The sequence below is a fragment of the Lampris incognitus genome, chromosome 12 (genome assembly GCF_029633865.1).
Source record: "Lampris incognitus isolate fLamInc1 chromosome 12, fLamInc1.hap2, whole genome shotgun sequence".
NCBI classification, from domain to species: Eukaryota; Metazoa; Chordata; class Actinopteri; order Lampriformes; family Lampridae; genus Lampris; species Lampris incognitus.
This window is the reverse complement of record NC_079222.1, coordinates 7,629,993-7,649,992: the sequence shown is the minus strand read 5'-3', so window position 1 is coordinate 7,649,992 and position 20,000 is coordinate 7,629,993. Positions and strand designations below refer to the sequence as shown.

The 20,000-nt window shown below is 43.9% G+C and overlaps 1 protein-coding gene across 1 annotated transcript in view; it reads right to left on the bottom strand.

Moving 5' to 3' along the window:
* Nucleotides 1-20,000, bottom strand: part of st8sia3 (ST8 alpha-N-acetyl-neuraminide alpha-2,8-sialyltransferase 3) — a 26,626-nt gene that overhangs the window by 5,539 nt on the left and 1,087 nt on the right. Inside the window, exons 2-3 of the mRNA XM_056291079.1 lie at nucleotides 3,882-4,004; nucleotides 594-1,151 (exon numbers count right to left, since the gene is read on the bottom strand). Coding sequence (XP_056147054.1) covers nucleotides 594-1,151; nucleotides 3,882-4,004 — 681 coding nt within the window. The remainder of the gene's footprint in view (nucleotides 1-593; nucleotides 1,152-3,881; nucleotides 4,005-20,000) is intronic.

The following is a 20,000-nucleotide window of genomic DNA, read 5'->3' as shown; positions in this document are numbered from 1 at the left end:
CCATGAGTACTACAATTCATGTTTTTTGTGCTGCAGGAGTACTACAATTCATGTTTTTTATGCTGCAGGAGTACTACCCTTCATGTTTCCATACTACTTGAGGACTAAAATTCATGTTTTTATGCTGCAGGAGTACTACCATTCATGTTTTCATACTACTTGAGGACTAAAATTCATGTTTTTATGCTGCAGGAGTACTACCCTTCATGTTTTCATACTACTTGAGGACTAAAATTCATGTTTTTATGCTGCAGGAGTACTTTAATTCACGTTTTTTATACTCCATATATACTACAAGTCATGTTTTATACTACATCAGTACTAAAATTCATGTGTTTATGAGTGGGTGTTTTATGTGTCTGCGGGGGTTTCCTCCGGGTGCTCCGGTTTCCTCCCACAGTCCAAAGCCATGTAGACTGTCCAGGGTGTCTCCCCGCCTGCTGCCCAGGAGCATCCCTGAGAGCAGGATAAGTGGTTCTGGTAATGGATGGATGGAGGTTTTGATGCGCCATGTGTGCTACAGTTCATGCTTTTGCAATTCCGCGAGTCCAAAACATTTTATTCCTAAGCTGTGTGAGTAGTACATCGCTTACTTGTTGACGTACTGCATGATGTTCCCCGGCCAGGCCAGCTGGACCTTCAGCTGGCCTCGATGTTCGATGAAGAAGTCCACCAGCGTCCTGGTGACGGTGGCCGACGTGTGGAAGAAAAATGCTGGTATCCAGAGGATGGCCCCGTCCAGCTTCTTCAGGCTCAGGAAGAAGTTGTTCCTGTCCTGCACCGTCAGCAGGTTGTTGTAGTATTTCTCCAGGATGCTGGGGTTGAACGTCGTCATGTTGGTCCGATGCCCAACGTCCTTCTTGAAAATCTCTGTCGGCGCAAAGTTGCAGCGGAAAACGAAGTCGAACTTCTCGATCTGGGGGCCGCAGCGCGACCCGGTGAGGATGCCGCTGTTCCCCACCACGGCGCAGACGTTGTAGTGCTTGTGGAGTATGGGCGAGGCGTCGGGGAGGAGGGAGCGGAAGTTCTCGCTGATGGAGAAGACGTACTTGTGGCTGGAGTAATCGTAGTGCATCAGCTGACCAATGCGGACCGAGCCACGCGTCAGGGAGAAGTTGTGAGGGATGTCGATGTACTGGGAGATCTCCTGCCTGGAAGACATGACATGTTTATACTGAACCAGGAGTAAAACACTGGGGGCCGTAACCCTCACCAGCCACCCGCTGACCTTCCCAGGTGATTAATTATTCTGGCCTGAACTCCCTCTCATTAGCAGTGATTTCAAAACGGTAAGAGTCAAAGGTGAGACCGAGTCATTGTTTTCTCAAGTCTTGAACTTGGGACTTGGCAAGCTACTCATCAAATTCAGTGCCATTTCAAAATGTTAATGACAACAATTAATATCATTAATGTATGCAATTTATTAAGGATTCATTCAAAGTGCATGTATAATTATAGAAATGTAGAGCTGATTCGCTTTTCTCGCCAACTTTACCCCCTCTGCCGATCCGGGGGGGGGGCTGCCGCCTACCACTTGTCTCCTCCGATACATGTGGGGTCACCAGCCGCTTCTTTTCACCTGACAGTGAGGAGTTTCACCAGAGGGACGTAGCACGAGGGAGGATCACGCTATTCCCTCCAGTTTACCTCCCGAACAAGCGCCTCGACCGACCAGAGGAGGCGCTAGTGCAGCAACCAGGGCACATACCCACATCCGGCTTCCCACCCGCAGACACGGCCAATTGTGTCTGTAGGGATGCCCGACCAAGCCGGAGGTAACGGGGGGGTTCAAACTGGCGATCCCCGTGTTGGTAGGCAACAGAATGGACCTCTACGCTACCCGGACGCCCCCTCACGGCTTCACACTTTTTAAAAGCATTTTATCTTTGGGCTCGGAGAAGGTATCAAGTCTTTCAGGTCAAAAGGCCCAAGTCCAAGTCAAGCCATGAAATATTGGTGTTAAAGTCACAGTTGAGCTCCAAATCTTTATTTTAGCTTTGTCAAGTCAAGTCCTAAGTTGTCATATGTGTGACTCGAGTATTGTCTCGAGTCCAGATCACGTGACTGCCTCTGGGTAAACTGTCCAGGAAGTGGAAAGTCGATTCACGGCTTTGTAGACTGATCCAACTGGGGTTGGCAATTGAGATGAGAGTCAACAGAATTGCAAACAATAATGAGAGAGATGTCCAGACCACATCCAGACCAAGAAAGACCAATGGGATCAAATCGTGAGATATTGGTGTGGCTGGCAGGGCAACTGGGAGGTCCTACTCCTGCAAGGCAGGAAATGCTCATGTAAGAAACTGCTTTGCATGGAATTATTAGGCCTACAAATGTTCCTCCTTAAGGCCCTCTTCATCCTAATATGGCCTCTGGTCTTAAATGGTCTCTGGTCTTAAATGGTCTCTGGTCTTAAATGGTCTCTGGTCTTAAATGGTCTCTGGTCACATTATACAGTGACTATAAACCGGCTATTACCATCGTGCCCTTACTTACTTTAACATTATGGTAGGTGTCTGCTACTGAGACCTTTTTTTTTTATTACTTGGACTTGCCATTGTTGTACTCGAAGAAAATAATTTTTCTACTTTACTGTTTTGTGCCAATTTTATACTTTAATTTTCCTATTATCCGCTGCTTGATGATCTGATGCGCATTTATACTAAATGCACTTGGCATGACATGCACTCTTGGCGACAATATGATTACAATTTAGAGCTCTGCGATGCCAGTCGGTGACATTAATTGCTGACCCCCCCCCCCACACTGACTGATATTACTGCAGAAAGATACAATCATGATTAGCTTTTTCAACCTTTGTGAGAGAATGTTTTCCAAACACAATTCAGAACTGCTGTGCTGTTACAGGATGGAGGACTATTGCCATGTCTTAATGCATGCTAGATAATTCACTTTATCTTAGGGGTGTCCAACTCCAGGCCTCGAGGGCCGCAGTGTCTGCGGGTATTTGTTGCAACCGTGCACTACACCACCTGACTTAACTAATTAGCCTCACCTCCTGGATCAAGGAGGGAAAGGAACTAGTTTAATCAGGTGGTGTAGTGCACGGTTTTGCAACAAATATCCGCGGACACTGCGGCCCTCGAGGCCTGGGGTTTGACACCCCTGCTTTATGTGGACACAAGGTGTCCAGATGAACTGAATCAACTTTCTGGGACTATTACCATGGTTACCACTTCAGTAATAATACAGGATTGGATGCAGGTTGAAGGACTGTTACCATGGCTACCATTGTAATACTAATACAAGATAGATGCAGGATGCAAGACTGTTTCCATGGCTACCACGGTACTACTAATACGGGATAGACGCAGGATGGAGGATTGTTACCATGACTACCAATGTAGTTCTAATACAGGATAAGATGCAGGATGGAGCTGTTACCAGTCCTACCGCTATACTGATTAATGTGGCAAAGATCATAAATAACAAAATATTTGACTACTTTACTATTGGTTGATGGCACTTGGTGATCTGGGATCTGTAATTAATTGGCTGTAATTTGTTTATGTTGTTGGAGGTGATTGATACAGTGAGGTATTACTGTTTACGCTGCTAGTTTTTGCTCCTGTGTACTGTGGGCGCCTCTTTTCTGACAAGAGCCCGTGGGGAAGTGTTGCTTGTTGCCCTTGCTGGGGCCGGGGCACAGTTGAAAACCTCCCGTGAAGCGCGGGGCTCCTTTGCTAACAGCTAACAGACGTGTTTAGCTCTGTAGCACTCACAGCTGTGGGTGCTAAAAACATGCTAACCCCTGAGCGTTGTGTGAAACATGCAACACAATGGCGAAGACTCTCTGCCACTCTGTGTGTGTGTGTGTGTGTGTGTGTGTGTGTGTGTGTGCGTGTGTGTGTTTAACATACCTCTGCTGAATAAAGGCCGATCTGTTGTACCTCCATTTGGATGAGCTCTCCTGGAGACCCTCAGTGAGGGCGTTAGTCAGAGGAGAAACAGCGGAGTCCAGGTACTTCATCGCTATCTGCGAGCTGCACAGAGGAGCAGCGGAAGGAGACGGAGGAGGGAGGTGGAGACATTAGCGTTGGAGAAGAAGTGCAGAAAGACAAATGCTGTGTTTAAACAGCGACGGGAGAAAGTCTAACCTCTCACCCCTCTCTGGTATCAATTCATTTTTTTACCTTTTGGTATCAAAATAACTGGCCAAAACAGGTGAAAACATCTGAATTCATCGCCCAAATTCAGATGTCTTTTTAAGACGGACATTGGGATGTAAGAGCTGCGTCAAAAAGATTTAAAAGTTTGCATTTGGCAACACTTTCACATACAGTGACCTCCAATTACCGTGTTTACCTGTATATTTTAGTACTGAGAAATACTTTCAGTACACAAAAATACTCGGAGTGCTTTATAAATATCCCTGTTATACAGCTTATACTTTGTTTAATATACTGCATAATGCGCCCAAGACTGTAAATTCAGCATTTTTGTTCTCATATTGTGATAGATATATCATGTATATATGAACTAGAGGGATTTCTGCTCTAATACCAAAACAAAACTGTTTAGTTAAAGCGGCAGTAGACAACTTTTTTTGCTTTAACTTATCATTATGAATTAAATGTTGATTACACAGTGTAACGGCTATAGAGTGGTGACGCCATCGGTGTTTAGGTTGGTTCCCTATAAGCCTCCCTTCTGTCTGCCACCGGATACGATCTCGCCGGAAAATGAAGGCTCGATTTACGGCACAAAGGAAGTGCGTCAACTACGGCACAACCAAAATAAGAAGAGGATAGGCTTTTCTTTTCCCCGGTAGCTATCCACAGTAGCGGAAATAGCGGATGGTAGAGCGACCGAGGTGACAGTGAAAAAGAACCCCGTTGACGGAGGAGATAAAGAAGGCAAAGAGGGAGAATGGCAGACGTGAAACAAGTGTGAACCTCGGACACTTGACGGAGCGAGCTCCAGTGTTGTATCGAACTCTGTTTCCCCACCGACATCTGCTTCCCCCTAGCCAGACGAAAGCGTTCGCATGGAAACAGGTTCGCTATCGGTTACGATTAGGTTGAGGTAAGCGTTAGGGTTAGGCTGAAGTTAGGATCCCTCCTCTGTTGCTCTCCCCGGGGGGTTTCTTGCTATTTTTTCTCCCTGTTAAAAGGTTGTTGTTGTTTTTTTTAGGGAGTTTTTCCTTATCCGGTGTGAGGGTCTAAGGACAGGATGTTGTGTTGCTGTAAAGCCCCTAGGGGCTAATTTGTAATTTGTGATATTGGGCTATACAAATAAAACTGACTTGACTTGGTTTATGGTTATGGTTAGGTTGAGATTAGGGTTGAGGTTAATCAAGCGCCCTGGTGTTGTATCGAACTCTGGCTAGGGGGAACAGATCTCGACAGGGAAACAAGAGGTTGATACAGCACCCGGGACTTGAGAGGGTCAGCAAGTAACACAACCTGCCTACTTGTTAACACTACCGGATGTTTTACTCTGCCTTTTGCCCTGAGGTTGGGGTTTCTAGTTCAAATTTGGATTCTTACGGTTGTTTCTTGCTTGGGACAGTAGCCAGGCTGCTAATAAACAGAAAGTGGTCCGGTTGTCTTTGCGACAATAAAAACACTTGGAAATGCTAGAAGGGAAGTTGAAAAGTTGTCTACAGCAGCTTTAAAATAAAATTTCATAAGTACAAAGATTAAGAGACATTAAATTGGACACTGTAGTATATTATCTCTCAAGCAAAAGCATCATTACTTGAAAATGTTTTTTTGAAACATTTTCCATCAAACTTCCTGTGTTATATAGTATGTTGGAAATTTGTAGAGCTAAGTGAAATTGAAAAGTGAACAAATTGATTTTTTCATCACATCAATATTTTTTTTCCTTGTCCATCAGCAATTTAAAAAAAATCAGTGAAATCAATAGATGGAACATCTTTTCATGCAGGAGCATTCCCCTTTGTCGTTGCCTGCTAAATAGCAACCCCAAATTAATGGATTTTTGCTCTAGTATGTGTCAATACATATGTACGTTAACCTTGGATCCATTTTATTTAACTTTATTGTCTGTGATCTCTTCATACTGTGCTGTGTGCCTACTGTACTTTCATGGTACACCTTGACATTTTGAATTTTCGGTAACACTTAAGTATGGGGAACATAAAAAAACTTAATTACTAGTGAATTAGTAATGATCAAGATGTCACTTTAGTATGGGGAACATATTCTAAGTAACAAAAACTTAATTTAGAGTAATTTAACACTATGAACACTTGTAGTTTTGTGTGTTGTTATGTAAGAACAGACAGTATTCATTAAGTGTTAGTAAGGGAGAATAACTCTTCATGTGGTACTACCACCTTATAAAGTCCATACTAAGCAAAGCATATTGAGATGGTACTACTAATAAGCAATACTTCTGAGGTTATAGAGGGAAAACTCATAGTTAATGGCTTACTGGTTGTATAGTAAGGCCATGCAGAATAAGGCATTAATGAGTACGTCATAATGACCAATTAAGAGCCAATATGTTGCTAATTTGCATGCTAATAAGCACCTAATTAATGGTGCATATGTTCCCCATACTAAAGTGTTACCGAATTTTCGTTTTTTTTGGCCAATAAAAATGTCTCCTGGCCTTTCTTCTTGTAATAACAGGACAGACCAGCAGATAGTCCGGATAGAAAAGTCACTCCCTGATATGTTACTGTAGAAATGACTCTGTGCTAACTGAAACCAAAATACACCACTAGCTTGAGCTAACAAGATACTCTGAGGCAGCTAACAGTTTTCGGTAAGGTATGCTAACATGATGGTTTTGTTCTTTCTGTTTCGTCTGTGAACTCAAGCGATTGTTAAGATTCATAAGAGACTAAAATACCTAATGAAAAGGGGTTTATTTTAGTCTTTGTTATGCCAGTGACACTAGTCCTAAACAGTATCTGCATATAATTCTCTGTGGGTTTTACTCTGCATAGATGTGCCAGGTTGGTGCAATTTACTGCATGGTGACAATTCAGATAGTGTCAAGTTGTCAATCACAGATATGTGCACAAAATTAACTATGAAATTATCAGCTAAAATAATGAAAAAATACCAGTGGTTGGCCAACCATTCTACTGTGACTGTATTGTGCTCTGGTAAATACCAACCAACCATGTGATACCTTAGCAGGATAAAGCAAATCATAAAAAGTCAGTAACATGTGTTTGAAAAACATTATTTTGACACAAGTTTGATAGCATCCAGAGCAACAGCTGCTGTACGTTGTTCTTGCTTCATCCACCATCTTTGTAGATAGCAATGCTTAGCCGGTCAAGTCAAGTCAAGTGTGGCATTAAATCCAAAATCATTAAATAGGGCTGGACTACAGCAATATTATATACTGCAAATAGTTCATATCGTGTATTAGTAAAAATAAAATGGCTGTCTTTGTGAGGCTGAAACTGTTAAATTCAGCCTGGTAGTCAGATATTCTCTTTAAAGTCAGACCCAAATTGAAACACAGACATTTTCTAACATCACTTATCTAATCACCATGCATTTTGTACTTGTGTGTCTTATAAATGGTAGAATTCAGTGTTTCTGTTTTTGTCTTTGAAAAAGTTATCTCCTCTCAACCGATCTTTTTTCCCCAAAATCTCACGATGATGTCATTAGATGCATTCATTTACATACAGCAAATCAGATAAATTAACAAAATATGAAAACCTTTGACACCAACGCTTGCTTGTAGTTGGCACTAAAAGGTCAACTCATGAATAATATTAAGGACTATACCGCCCTCTTGATATTCTTACTAAAGGTAGCGAAAACACAAAATTGGGCGTTTACAAATTCAAAAATGTTGGTGACTGTTGTGCTATGTTCTCTTTTTAAACAGGAAAATTGAATACTGTACCAATTTGGGTCTGACTTTATACAAAAAAAATCTGTCAGTTGTGCTAAGATAGATTGGCTTCATCAACAGTCAGCATCGTTAAATATGGCAAGCTGATGTTCAGTGATTCAAGAAAACCCAGAAAACAAGTAAGACTACACTGGGCACCATTAATAATGTGGCGGGTGCTGTTTTGTTAGCCAAGCCCACTAGCTAATATTACCAACTAATATGCCATCGTTCCCCTGCATTCTTATTGTTGACTGATGATTTTTTGAGATATTTTCCAAGTGTTTTTTTCATACCAAGCCCCTAATTTCAGACTAATACCACACCGTCACCCAATAACAAAGGGTCTGTGCTTCTTTGTGTCTCATTTTTGACACAAAGGGAGCGGATGCTGGCTGTGGGTCAGTTGCTTGGACGCTGCAGCTGCAGCTGAAGCAGAAGCTCGCTGATGCTTTATCATACAGACATCATTATGCCGCTGGAAACCTGTACCATGGCCATACATCATATCATCATCAACAGCAGCAATAAAGCTGAGTGTTTGCCGAATATCCAAACAGTGAAGGTGGCAAGAAGAGGACACCTAGCTAGCTAGCTAGCTAGCTAGCTAGCTAGATAGATGCAAACTGAATACAGAGGCAAAAGTGAGAATGCAAAGGAGAAAAGGAAGGAGTAGAAATAGAGGAAGAAAGACCAAACTAAAAAGCGGCATTAGAAGAAGGGAGAAATAAAAAGATGTACAAGTGGAAGACAGAGTATGTGACGAAAAAAGGGTAAAAGGAGAAGAAATTAGGGATATATCCTTGAGTTTTATTGCACAAGAGGAGACAAGCCACTCTTGTTTATTCACCTCAGGTCGGGTTTGCGAGGAGGCCTCTCACTGCAGGTTGGCAGGAGGAATGCAGAACAAACAAAATACAAAACAACAACAACAACAACAACCTTACTCTTGTCACCAAGAATTGGACTTAAAGCCACAACCCGTGACTTTAAAACACATCACAATTTCCTTCCATCACTTACATGTGTGTACCCTACTAACATTTTTCTCCCCAAATGTATCCCGCCAATTTACCCCACCCTACCGAGCCGTCCCGGTCGCTGCTCCACCCCCTCTGCCAATCCGGGGAGGGCTGCAGACTACCACATGCCTCCTCCGATACATGTGGAGTCGCCAGCCGCTTCTTTTCACCTGACAGTGAGGAGTTTCCCCAGGGGGACATAGCACATGGGAGGATCACGCTATTCCTTCCAGTTCCCCCTCCGCCCACTGAATAGGCACCCCGACCGTCCAGAGGCGGCGCTAGTGCAGCGACCAGGACACATACCCACATCCGGCTTCCCACCCGCAGACACGGCCAATTGTGTCTGTAGGGACGCCCGACCAAGCGGTAACATGGGGATTCGAACCGCCGATCCCCGTGTTGGTAGGCAACGGAATAGACCGCCATGCCACCCGGACGCCCTAAGTCAAAACGTTTTTTAATGCTGTGTTCACACCAAACACCACGTCAACTGTAGCGACACTTTATTCACACAAACAAAGCCACAACAGCACGAATAGTATGAAGATGGTTTTGGTGACATCAGGGAGTCTGCTTGACCAGTGGCTACCGAGCTAACGTTAGCACACTAGCGTCTTTCCCACTAGCTGCCTGCTGGAGCGTAATGCTATGTAATGATCTTCTTGTCGCAGAGTGAGCGTATGGAACTTAATGGGAAGTCGGACTGAGTCCCTTACAGAGGCAGTTTAATTTACAGAGGAGTCAGATGAGTCGGTTTACAATAGGACAATTTGAAATGCTAAGATGGCGAAAACTGACAGCGTAAGAACATGTGACGTCATGCTGTCAGTAAGATAGGCCAATCAAAGTGCCTTTTTTGCCATATCGTAAAAGAAATGTTCAGACTCATACAGCAAAGCTTTGATTTGTGATGGATCACAGGCAAATTTGAATGATGATGCACAATTTGCCATCCATCCATCCATCCATCCATCCATCCATCCATCCATCCAATATCCAAACCGCTTATCCAACAGGGGTTGCGGGATGCTGGAGCATATCCCAGCAGTCATTGGGCAGCAGGCTGGGAAACACCCTGAACAGGCCGCCAGTCCATCACAGGGCCGACACGTTCACACCTAGGGACAATTCAGTACGGCCGATTCACCTGACCTCCATGTCTTTGGACTGTGGGAGGAAACCGGAGCGCCCGGAGGAAACCCACGTAGACACGGGGAGAACATGCAAAGTCCACACAGAGGACGACCTGAGATGACTCCCAAGGTTGGACTACCCCGGGGCTCAAATCCAGGACCTTCCTGCTGTGAGGTGACTGTGCTAACCACTGCACCACGGTGGCTCCCGTACAATTTGCCAGTGTTCCTTAATATGAAATGCAGATGATGATATGTGCTTCAGAACCCGCATCATAGACAGCTCCTGACTGCATCTCTGGAACGGCAACCCATTGAAACGGCTTCTCCTAGAGAGGCTTTGGCCCTTGGTCCCCAAACGACTTTCAGATGGAGGGCCTTTCTAGTAGCCATGCTTTAGTCTGATTGGTTCGCTACAAGTGAGTTGAACATTTTTCAACTCACGATCATTTCCCTCATTTTGCGTACCTCGGGGTTACACAGTGGTTTGGTGCACCACATCTTCTCTTTTCGTCCACTTTTCATTGATTTGATTTGATATATTTTTATTGATCCCCGTGGGGAAGTTCATCTCTGCATTTAACCCGTCCTAGCTGTGTAGCTAGGAGCAGTGTGCAGCCGCTGTGCAGCACCTGGGGACAACTCCAGTTTGTCTTGCCATGCCTTGCTCAGGGGCACAGACAGGAGCATTAACCCTAACGTACATGTCTTTCTGATGGTGGGGGAAACCGGAGCATCCCGGAGGAAACCCACCGCAGACACGGGGAGAACATGCACACTCCACACGGAGGACGACCTGGGATGACCCCCAAGGTTGGACAACCCCGGGGTTCGAACCCAGGACCTTCGTGCTGTGAGGCGACCGCGCTAACCACTGGGCCGTGATATGGCAAACTTACAGAAATGAGTTTTCATTTTGATATCGTAACCGCTAGAGGACTTGGTGACGTCAGACCACCATGCTGAGAATCCTCCGAGCTCCATGAAAAAGGGGAATTTTAGGAACAGAATAACAACCCTGTTGAATGAATGATATAACACCCACTATAACAAATAAAACACCAAAACTTTCACACACACACACACACAAGCAGAATTTTATGGGTCCATTTTAGAAAGGCTTTTGCAAATTTAGCAAAATAATATGTACCTGAAAGTTTGTAGCTGTTCACCAGCTGTATACTATAAGTCAAACTGGGATCAGACATCGGATGCAAAAACCCAAATAAGCCCAGTCCACATGGCAGCTGATGATGTTAGTTCTTACTAAGCGAAACAAAACATGCAGAAAGACCGGAATCGTCTAGATTCTACCGAGAAAAAAGTTTTCCGTCAAACACACAAAATTGCATGCCAGCCACACTACATAGATGTGTCCGACTCGTGTCTTGATTTTTCCATTGAAAACACACATAAACACTTGCCCCCCCACCACCACCACCACCACCACCACCACCACCACCACACACACACACAGAGTGTGACCTTGGGCTGAGGTGACACCAGCGGAGGCAGGACATGGTTATAGGAAACAGGAAGATGAATCTGATGCCGGTCTTGTGGATCAGGACGACGGACAGCTCCCTGCAGCTCTGCCTGCCCACATACACACACTAGCAGTGTCTGAAATCCATATTATACACTGATACTACATAATGTAGTATATATATGTTGACTGTGCTTGTGTCAGAAATGAACATACTATTCAGGGGGCAGCCGGGAAGCGAACCTGGGTCGCCTGCACCACGGGTGACTGCGCTAACCGGTCAACTAAAGGGTCCAACTCGCTAGCCCTTGGATAACGGGTTGGGCCCTTTAGTCGACCGGTTGGCTCTTCCCACTCTTCCCGAGCTGTCCTGGTCGCTGCTCCACCCCCTCTACCGATCCGGGGGAGGGCTGCACACAATGTGTGTACCTGCTTGGTCATCATATCCACGTTGCTAATGACCATTTATCAGCATTTTCTGGTCTGTAAATATCCTATCACAGCACCAGGTGTCGTCCCTATAATACGGTCACACCTTCAATACTGAGATTGCAGTCCAACCCGTCGTGGTATTTGGTTTAGTCGCGTGTCTGACGCTCCCCTCAGCCGGCCTCCACAGAAACAGGGGCGGCTGCGGCGGCAGCGGGAGCCGCTTTGGCGTCAGACCGGCGCGTCTCCTGGGCGAGCTCGTGTACAAACTCAGCAGTAAGCGGATGACCCTCCCCAGACCCCCCCCCCCCCATCCTGCAGTGAAAGGAGAGAGGCGAAGGGGAGAGACAGAATTGGAGAAGGATTGAGAGAGACTGACAGAGTGAGAAAAGGGAGGAAGAGAGGAGACAGAGATAGAGTGAAGGATATGGAGAGAGAGAGAGAAGAGGGGGAGAAGAGGGGAAAGAGGACAGACAGAAAGACTGGAGAAAAGGGGCAGCTCTTGCTGGTTAATCAGAGCATGGGCTTTGCTAGCTCATGGCCATGGGATTAACGAACAGATGCCCTCCTTTCCACGGGCCTGGCTCTGCTTCTGCTGGCAGTCTTAACACATGTGCAGCATTTTCCAGTTCCTATGTGTTCATTGATTCCTAAAAAAAAAAAAACCCAACTCAAGATGTATGGGATATTCCAGTAATAGGGAGTATTATTTTTGCGATTATACAAAAAGAACATTAACATTATATCAAGGGAAAGAACGAATGAGCAACCAACAATTCAAATCATAGAAATCTTTGAAAACAGAGACATCATATCATTCTGGTACAAACACAGCGTAAGATATTTACCATACACACCCTGGGGTAATAACTACAGACACCTAAAACTAATTAGAATAATTATCATGAGCAACATCAACATAATTATGTAAGCCAAAGCTGGCAGACTTGATACATGTTTTTTGTGTTAGCCTCTTTCAGTGACGGTCAAAAGTCAGTCACCGACTTGTGGGCGGAAAGTAACAGAACTAACTGGCTGACGAGGGAAGGCAAAACAACCCCCTGAGGCTGACAAATAACACACAAGCTGATCTGTAAATGTTTAAAATGAAATACGTTTTTTGGGATAGTCCTGCAAATCTGTGCTGGAATTTCACCACTAACCCTCATCAAGATCAGGAAAGAGGAACACTTTATTTGTCATTTCATTTCATGTATGCAAGGACATGAAGTGAAACAAAATATCACCCACAGCAATGCAACACAAAGACAAAACCACATATCCAGAAACTACAAGAACACTTATATCCAAACTAGAACACATAGTATATCCAAACTAAACACATATATCCAAACTGAGTATATCCAACCTGAAAACACATATATCCAAACTAGAACACGTATATCCAAACTAAATACATATATCCAAACTAAGAACACATATATCCAAACTAAACACATATATCCAAACTAAACACATATATCCAAATGAGAACACATATATCCAAACTGAGTATATCCAACCTGAAAACACATATATCCAAACTAGAACACATAGTATATCCAAACTGAACACATATATCCAAACTGAGTATATCCAACCTGAAAACACATATATCCAAACTAGAACACGTATATCCAAACTAAATACATATATCCAAACTAAGAACACATATATCCAAACTAAACACATATATCCAAATGAGAACACATATATCCAAATGAGAACACATATATCCAAACTGAGTATATCCAACCTGAAAACACATATATCCAAACTAGAACACATATATCCAAACTGAGTATATCCAACCTGAAAACACATATATCCAAACTAAACACATATATCCAAACTAGAACACATATATCTAAACTAAACACATATATCCAAACTAGAAAACATATATCCAAACTAGAACACATACGTATATCCAAACTAGAACACATACGTATATCCAAACTAGAACACATATATCCAAACTGAGAACACACATATATCCAAACTAAGTACACCTATATCCAAACTACAAACTAGAACACAAATCCTTCCAAAAATATTCATGAGAAAGTGCCTCCAAAAATATAATCTGTAGTAATACGTCTATATTTTGTGTTTTTTAATTAACACTCTTCTCCTTGTTGGTAAAGAAATTGGAAAAATGCATTTTTTCTGCATCCCCACCACTATTTTCTCTTAGCATCAATCACTTGGTATTGTCTTGACACTATGTGCTTGTTTCATTTATTTTTTTTAACATATTTGTAACATTATTCAACACAAAAGCCTCCTGCTTTTCAGCAACCATTACATGTGGAGTTCCTCAAGGTCCAGATTGAGGCCCAATCACATTTTCAGTTTACATTGTTACACTTAAACTTACTTTGTTACACTATAGTTAAGGCAAATGATATGGGTAATATTGGTATTGCCTGGCTATTAAGGAATGGATGTTACTCAATTTCCTTCAGCTCAATTCACACAAAACTGAGATTTTCCTTATTGGTCTTAATAAGTTTGTCTCAGAAGTGAAACCCTGTATCAGCCCTCTGGCCACCAACGTTATCTGAGTGTACTCTTTTACAAAAATCTGGATTTCAACCTACACATAAACAAGCTTGTGCAAACCTGCTTTTTCTAACTCTGGAACATTGCAAACATCAAATCAATGCTATCAACCAGAGATCTTGAATTGTTAATCCATAGCCTAATTTTCTTATGCCTTGACTACTGCAATGCTCTTTTGTCCTGTTTCAGCCAAGCAGCCCTGTCCCGCCTGCAACTTGTGCAAAATGCTGCAGCCAGGGTGCTAACCAATTAGAATCTCAGATCCCACATCACACCAAACCTTGCATCCCTTCATTGGCTATCGGTAAATTATAGAATAGACTTCAAGATGCTACTTATACCATATAAGGCCCTACATGGTCTTGCCCCTTTATACAGTTCCGAACTTTTGCATCCTTACTCCACCACTAGGCCACTCAGATCTTTTGACCAGGGTCTCTTATCTATACCCCGCTCCCTCCGCAAATCCAAGGGTGACTGAGCTTTTGCCATAAGGGCCCCGTCCCTCTGGAACACCCCCCCTCCCCGTAAGATCAGCTGAGTCTAAACAGCTTTAAAAAACTTCTCAAAACCGATCTCTACTGACTTGCCTTTCCTGTAATGGGGCTGTAATGTTTAATTTTCTGAATGACTATGTGTATGTTTATTTTTTCTGTATCTGTATCTTGTGCAGCATTTGTAACTTTACTTTGTTTTAAAAACATGCTATATAACTTAACCCCTACTTACTTACTTGGCTGGGTCATCCTTAGAAACAAAAGGTTTTCATTGCAACGCTAACAACATATAAATTGTCCTGCTGTACCTCGAAAATCCAGTGAGTTAAGCAGCCTAAAACTACTCAGGGAACATTCATATGTATATCTCATAATTGCAACTATGGTAAATAATATTTAAGAAACATCATTTCTTGTGCAGCAGAACACATTTGATGAACCAGGCACTACGTCGAACAATGTAAAGGCAGCTGCCAGAAGTATGTGAGTTATTTTTGATACTTAATGAAACTTTGATGAACAGGCGAAGACACTGGTTTGGTCTTGCTTTATTTAGTGGATAGCATTTTTCAAAATCAAGCACTTTTAATAATTTACAAATCTAAAGCAAGTCGTTCAGACTTCTGTCCTCTCATATTCACATAACTGTAACTCTCTGTACTCGGGCTTCAAGAAAAAAAAAATCTCTTTCACATCTACAGCCTGTTAAAAATGGAGCAAGGGAGATGGGAGCTGCCACCAGTGGCTGAAATCCCACCACTCTAATTGAGTCATCTCTGAAAAGGTGACCTGCTAGCTTTGGAATTGATTTCAGGTTTCTACTTAATACCGTTAGGTTTGGCTTGAAACAATACTTCCAGCCCCCGACCCCCCATGAAACAACGCATGGCCCTAGATCCTCAGACAGGGTCGGTTCACCTAAATGTTGGGCCCAGACTCTGGGCCTTTACAGATAGGTGTCTGAATTTTGCCATCTGGACCCCTAGTTTCTGAATGAACTGCCTGGAGAGCTTAGACTAACAGAATCCATGCCATTTTTTTTATATATACACATTTATTTCTGATTTTTCCCTTCTTTCTCCCAATTTAGTGGCCAATCGATCCCTATTTTAGTTCAAACACCCACCCTCGCACTGCATGCGTTCGCCAACTGCATCTCGCCGGCCGGCAGTCTCGAAGGAGACGCCTTGCCACTTCTGGGACAAGGCGAATCCAGGCCGAACCACTGCTATTCCGACACACACAGAGACGCATTCATGTGACGAACACAAGCCGACTCCGCCCCGCTCCCGAAGACAGCGTTGGCAATGATTGCTGCTTCACCGAGTCCGGCCATAGTTGGATCTGACGAGACCGGGGCGCGAACCCCGGTCCCCAGTGGGCAACTGCATCAACACAAAGCCGATGCTTAGACCGCTACACCACCGCGGACCCTATGCCATTTTTTTTTAATCATTCCTTAAAACTTAACCAAAAAAATACAAGCTTTCTTTTATGTACCTTTCATCTTTTAACTATGACATTTTAATTGTTATATTGTCTTTTGGAGAATATTCCTGATTTTCTCTTTTCTAGCCGTATAAAAAAGAGAGAAAATTGCTTCGTTGTTTTCATGTTTGTTCATTTTGTAGACTATACTACGTGTTTAAGGCTGTAATACTAAAACTCCTTGAAAAAAACATTCAAATGACTATGGGATGCTACAAAGTCTATTAAATGGAATAGTGATGAAATCACACATAGGCCAAGTCTCTCTGGGACTGTTTGTAATGAAATGCTTTAAAATAATAGACAATGACTTGCATTACAAGCAACTGATACAGTTATTTAACTGTCACTTGTAACAAGTAAATGAAACTATAAGTAATGAATTATAAATACAAACGTCCTAATGCTGCAATGTTCTTGATCTGAGTATCAACGATTATTCTGCCATTATACTCATAGTAAATCACTCTGGAGAAGAGCGTCAGCTAAACAACCTAAATATAGATTTAAACATGAATAGAGCAGTGTCTTGAAAAATTAGAAGTAACATGATATTTCAAAAAAGATACCAGTTGACATGTCGTCTTAGATAAAGGGGGAAAAAGGGGGAATAATGGATTACATTTATATATAGTGCTTTCGAAACCGCTTCACACTGAAGGAGGGAAACTCACTTCAACCACCACCAATGTGCAGCACCACCTGGGTGCTGCACGGCAGCCATTTTGCACCAGATCGCTCACCACACATCAGCTTGAGGTGGAGAGTGAGGAATCATTGAGCCAGTAAAATTGGGATGGGGGGGGGCAGATGTAGACGGCCAGGTTGGGAATTTTGCCAGGGCACCGAGGGACCTCCTACTCTTTGGGATCAGTGCCATGGGATCTTTAATGACCACAGTGAGTCAGAACCTGGGTCTAACGTCTCATCTGAAGGACTCCTACAGCACAGTGTCCCCGTCACTGCACTGGGACCAGGGGGAAGTCTGCCCACCAACACCACTTCCAGCAACTTGGGTTTTCCCGGGAGATCTCCCATCCAAGTACTAGCCTAGCCCACACCTTCTGTCATTCGGCAGAGTTAGGGTACATGTTGGTATGGCTGCTGGAGGGGTAAGGGCCAGACTTGCTACCTAAACTAGCTGGTAAAACTAGCCAGACGAACATCTTAAATACACGCAAACCTGATGATTGACATTATAAAAGTGCAAAGATTTCTTGGCCTGGTTAGGAAGCTGTTAATAGGCAACCTTTATAAAGATAACCAAGTGAATTCTTGATAGAATTCTTGACTAGCATGACAGATTATCTAATAAGCGGCTTTTTGGTGGCGAGTTATACCTAAAGTAGGACTTGTCAATATTGATGAAATCAAGTATCATAACAATTTTTGACTGAACACCTCTATCAATCACGTGACGACGGTTAAGGCGCTCTCGTAAGATATTTACAGACCAGGACATGTAGATAAATGATCGATATGGATATGATGACCAAGCAGGTAGAGACGTCCATTGTTCGGTTCGCTTACCTAAAACGGTCAAGTAAATTCAGAAAATTGTTTCACTTCACTGTAAATGGTTGGCATGTATTCCCTGGTCTCTAGCATTTCTCTAGTCTACCGACTACTCGACAACGCCCGCCTCACATTCGCCCATTCACCCGCACATTCATCCACTACCAGCTGCTTCTGGCTCCGGCCTTCGTGAGATCGATAACTGCTGTTTAATCTCTTCTCTATATTCTGCCCTAACCTCTTCATTTGTTCTACCGACTTAGCTATTTTCCGTGCTTAGTTCGCTTATCGCTAGACTCTAGTTTTCTTTGTCAAACGACTCTCGTGGTTAGTAGGCAGCCTCTCGTTCCTAGTTTGTTAGAAGCTTCGAGCTTTGCCTAGCTTAGCAGTTAGCTCTCTTGCATTTGCAGTCAAAGCACCCTTTTGGGGGGGGGTTTCCCCCCCTTTTCTCCCCCAATTGTATCCGGCCAGTTACCCCCCACTCTTCCGAGCGGTCGCTGCTCCACCCCCTCTGTCGATCCGGGGAGGGCTCCAGACTACCACATGCCTCCTCCGATACACGTGGAGTCGCCAGCCGCTTCTTTTCACCTGACAGTGAGGAGTTTCACCGGGGGGGGGGGGGGATTATTCTCCTTGAACCGTGCATTCCATCTCGAGCTCTTTGCTCTCAAAATACAGGGCTCCCGTGTGTACCTAAAGTTAAGAAGAAGTCGGGGCAGGGTCTTTTCCCATCGGACCCTGTTCTCGTGGAATAACCTGCCTGCTGCTGTCAGACATTCCGAGTCTGTTGAGTCCTTTGGATCCAGACTTAAAACTCGTCTTTTTGTTCCAGCCTACGATCAGTTGCCTTTAAGTTCGAGTGCTTCACAGCCTGTACAGCATGGTGGGTCGATGTCTGTCTCAGTGAATTTACCAACCACTGTTCCGCCGATGAGATTATAGCGTATAGATTATTGACTTGCAAACCGATCTCTTCTCCCACGTGTCTTTTCGCTCTCTCTGAACGGTGTCTTCTCCTTTCTCTTCTCCTGTGTGTGTGAATGGCGTGATGTGAGTTTCCCTCGTGTGCACGTGCAGCCTGTCCTCCTCCCAGGTCTCCATGGTGACGGTGGTTGCCACGTGGACACTGCTCGGCATCCCCCTCGTCACATTTGCTTTTTGTATATCTAATAAATCCATATAAGTTTGTTGTCCTCTTTCAGTGTTATATCCTTCTCTCACTCAGACATGTGACTAATATGGGGTTTTTTTGGGGGGGGCGGGGTTTGTCTACATGGTGATCGCGGTCGCGTGGCTCGGGCCCTGTGCTGTTCCAGTGGCGTCTGGACACAGCTTGGCGTCCTCCTCATCATATATATTTTATTTATAATTCCATTATAATTCTGTTATCCTCTTTCAATGTTGTGTTGTGTAAGTTGTGTGAACACAACATCCATTGCACGTTGTCCATCTTGGGCGAGAGATCCCTCCTCTGGTGCTCTCCCCGAGCTTTCTTCCTACTTTTTCTCCCCGTTAAAGGGTGTTTTTTTTAGGGAGTTGTTCCTTATCTGATGCGAGGGTCTAAGGACGGGATGTTGTGTTGCTGTAAAGCCCCCTGAGGCAAATGTGTAATTTGTGATACTGGGCTACACAAATACAACTGACTTGCCTTTACTGATGGTGGAGGCTGCCATGCAAGGCACCAACCTGCTCATCAGAAGCAGCCAGGGGTTTAGTGTCTTGCTCAAGGACACTTCGACCCGCTGTCTGGAGGAGCCGGGGATCGAACCAGCGACCTTCCGATTACTAGATGACCTGCTCTACCACCTGAGCCATGCTGCCCCCGCTGTATATGCAGCCTTTAACACCAGGGAATCAAAATTACATCATTATAGTACCAGAACCAACACCCCACACCATGTCTCCTCTCATATCACCATATTTATCCCTCCATCCATCAGCCAAGCCGCTCATCCCAACCGGGGTGGCGGGGATGCTGGAGCCTATCCCAGCAGTCGCCGGGCGGCAG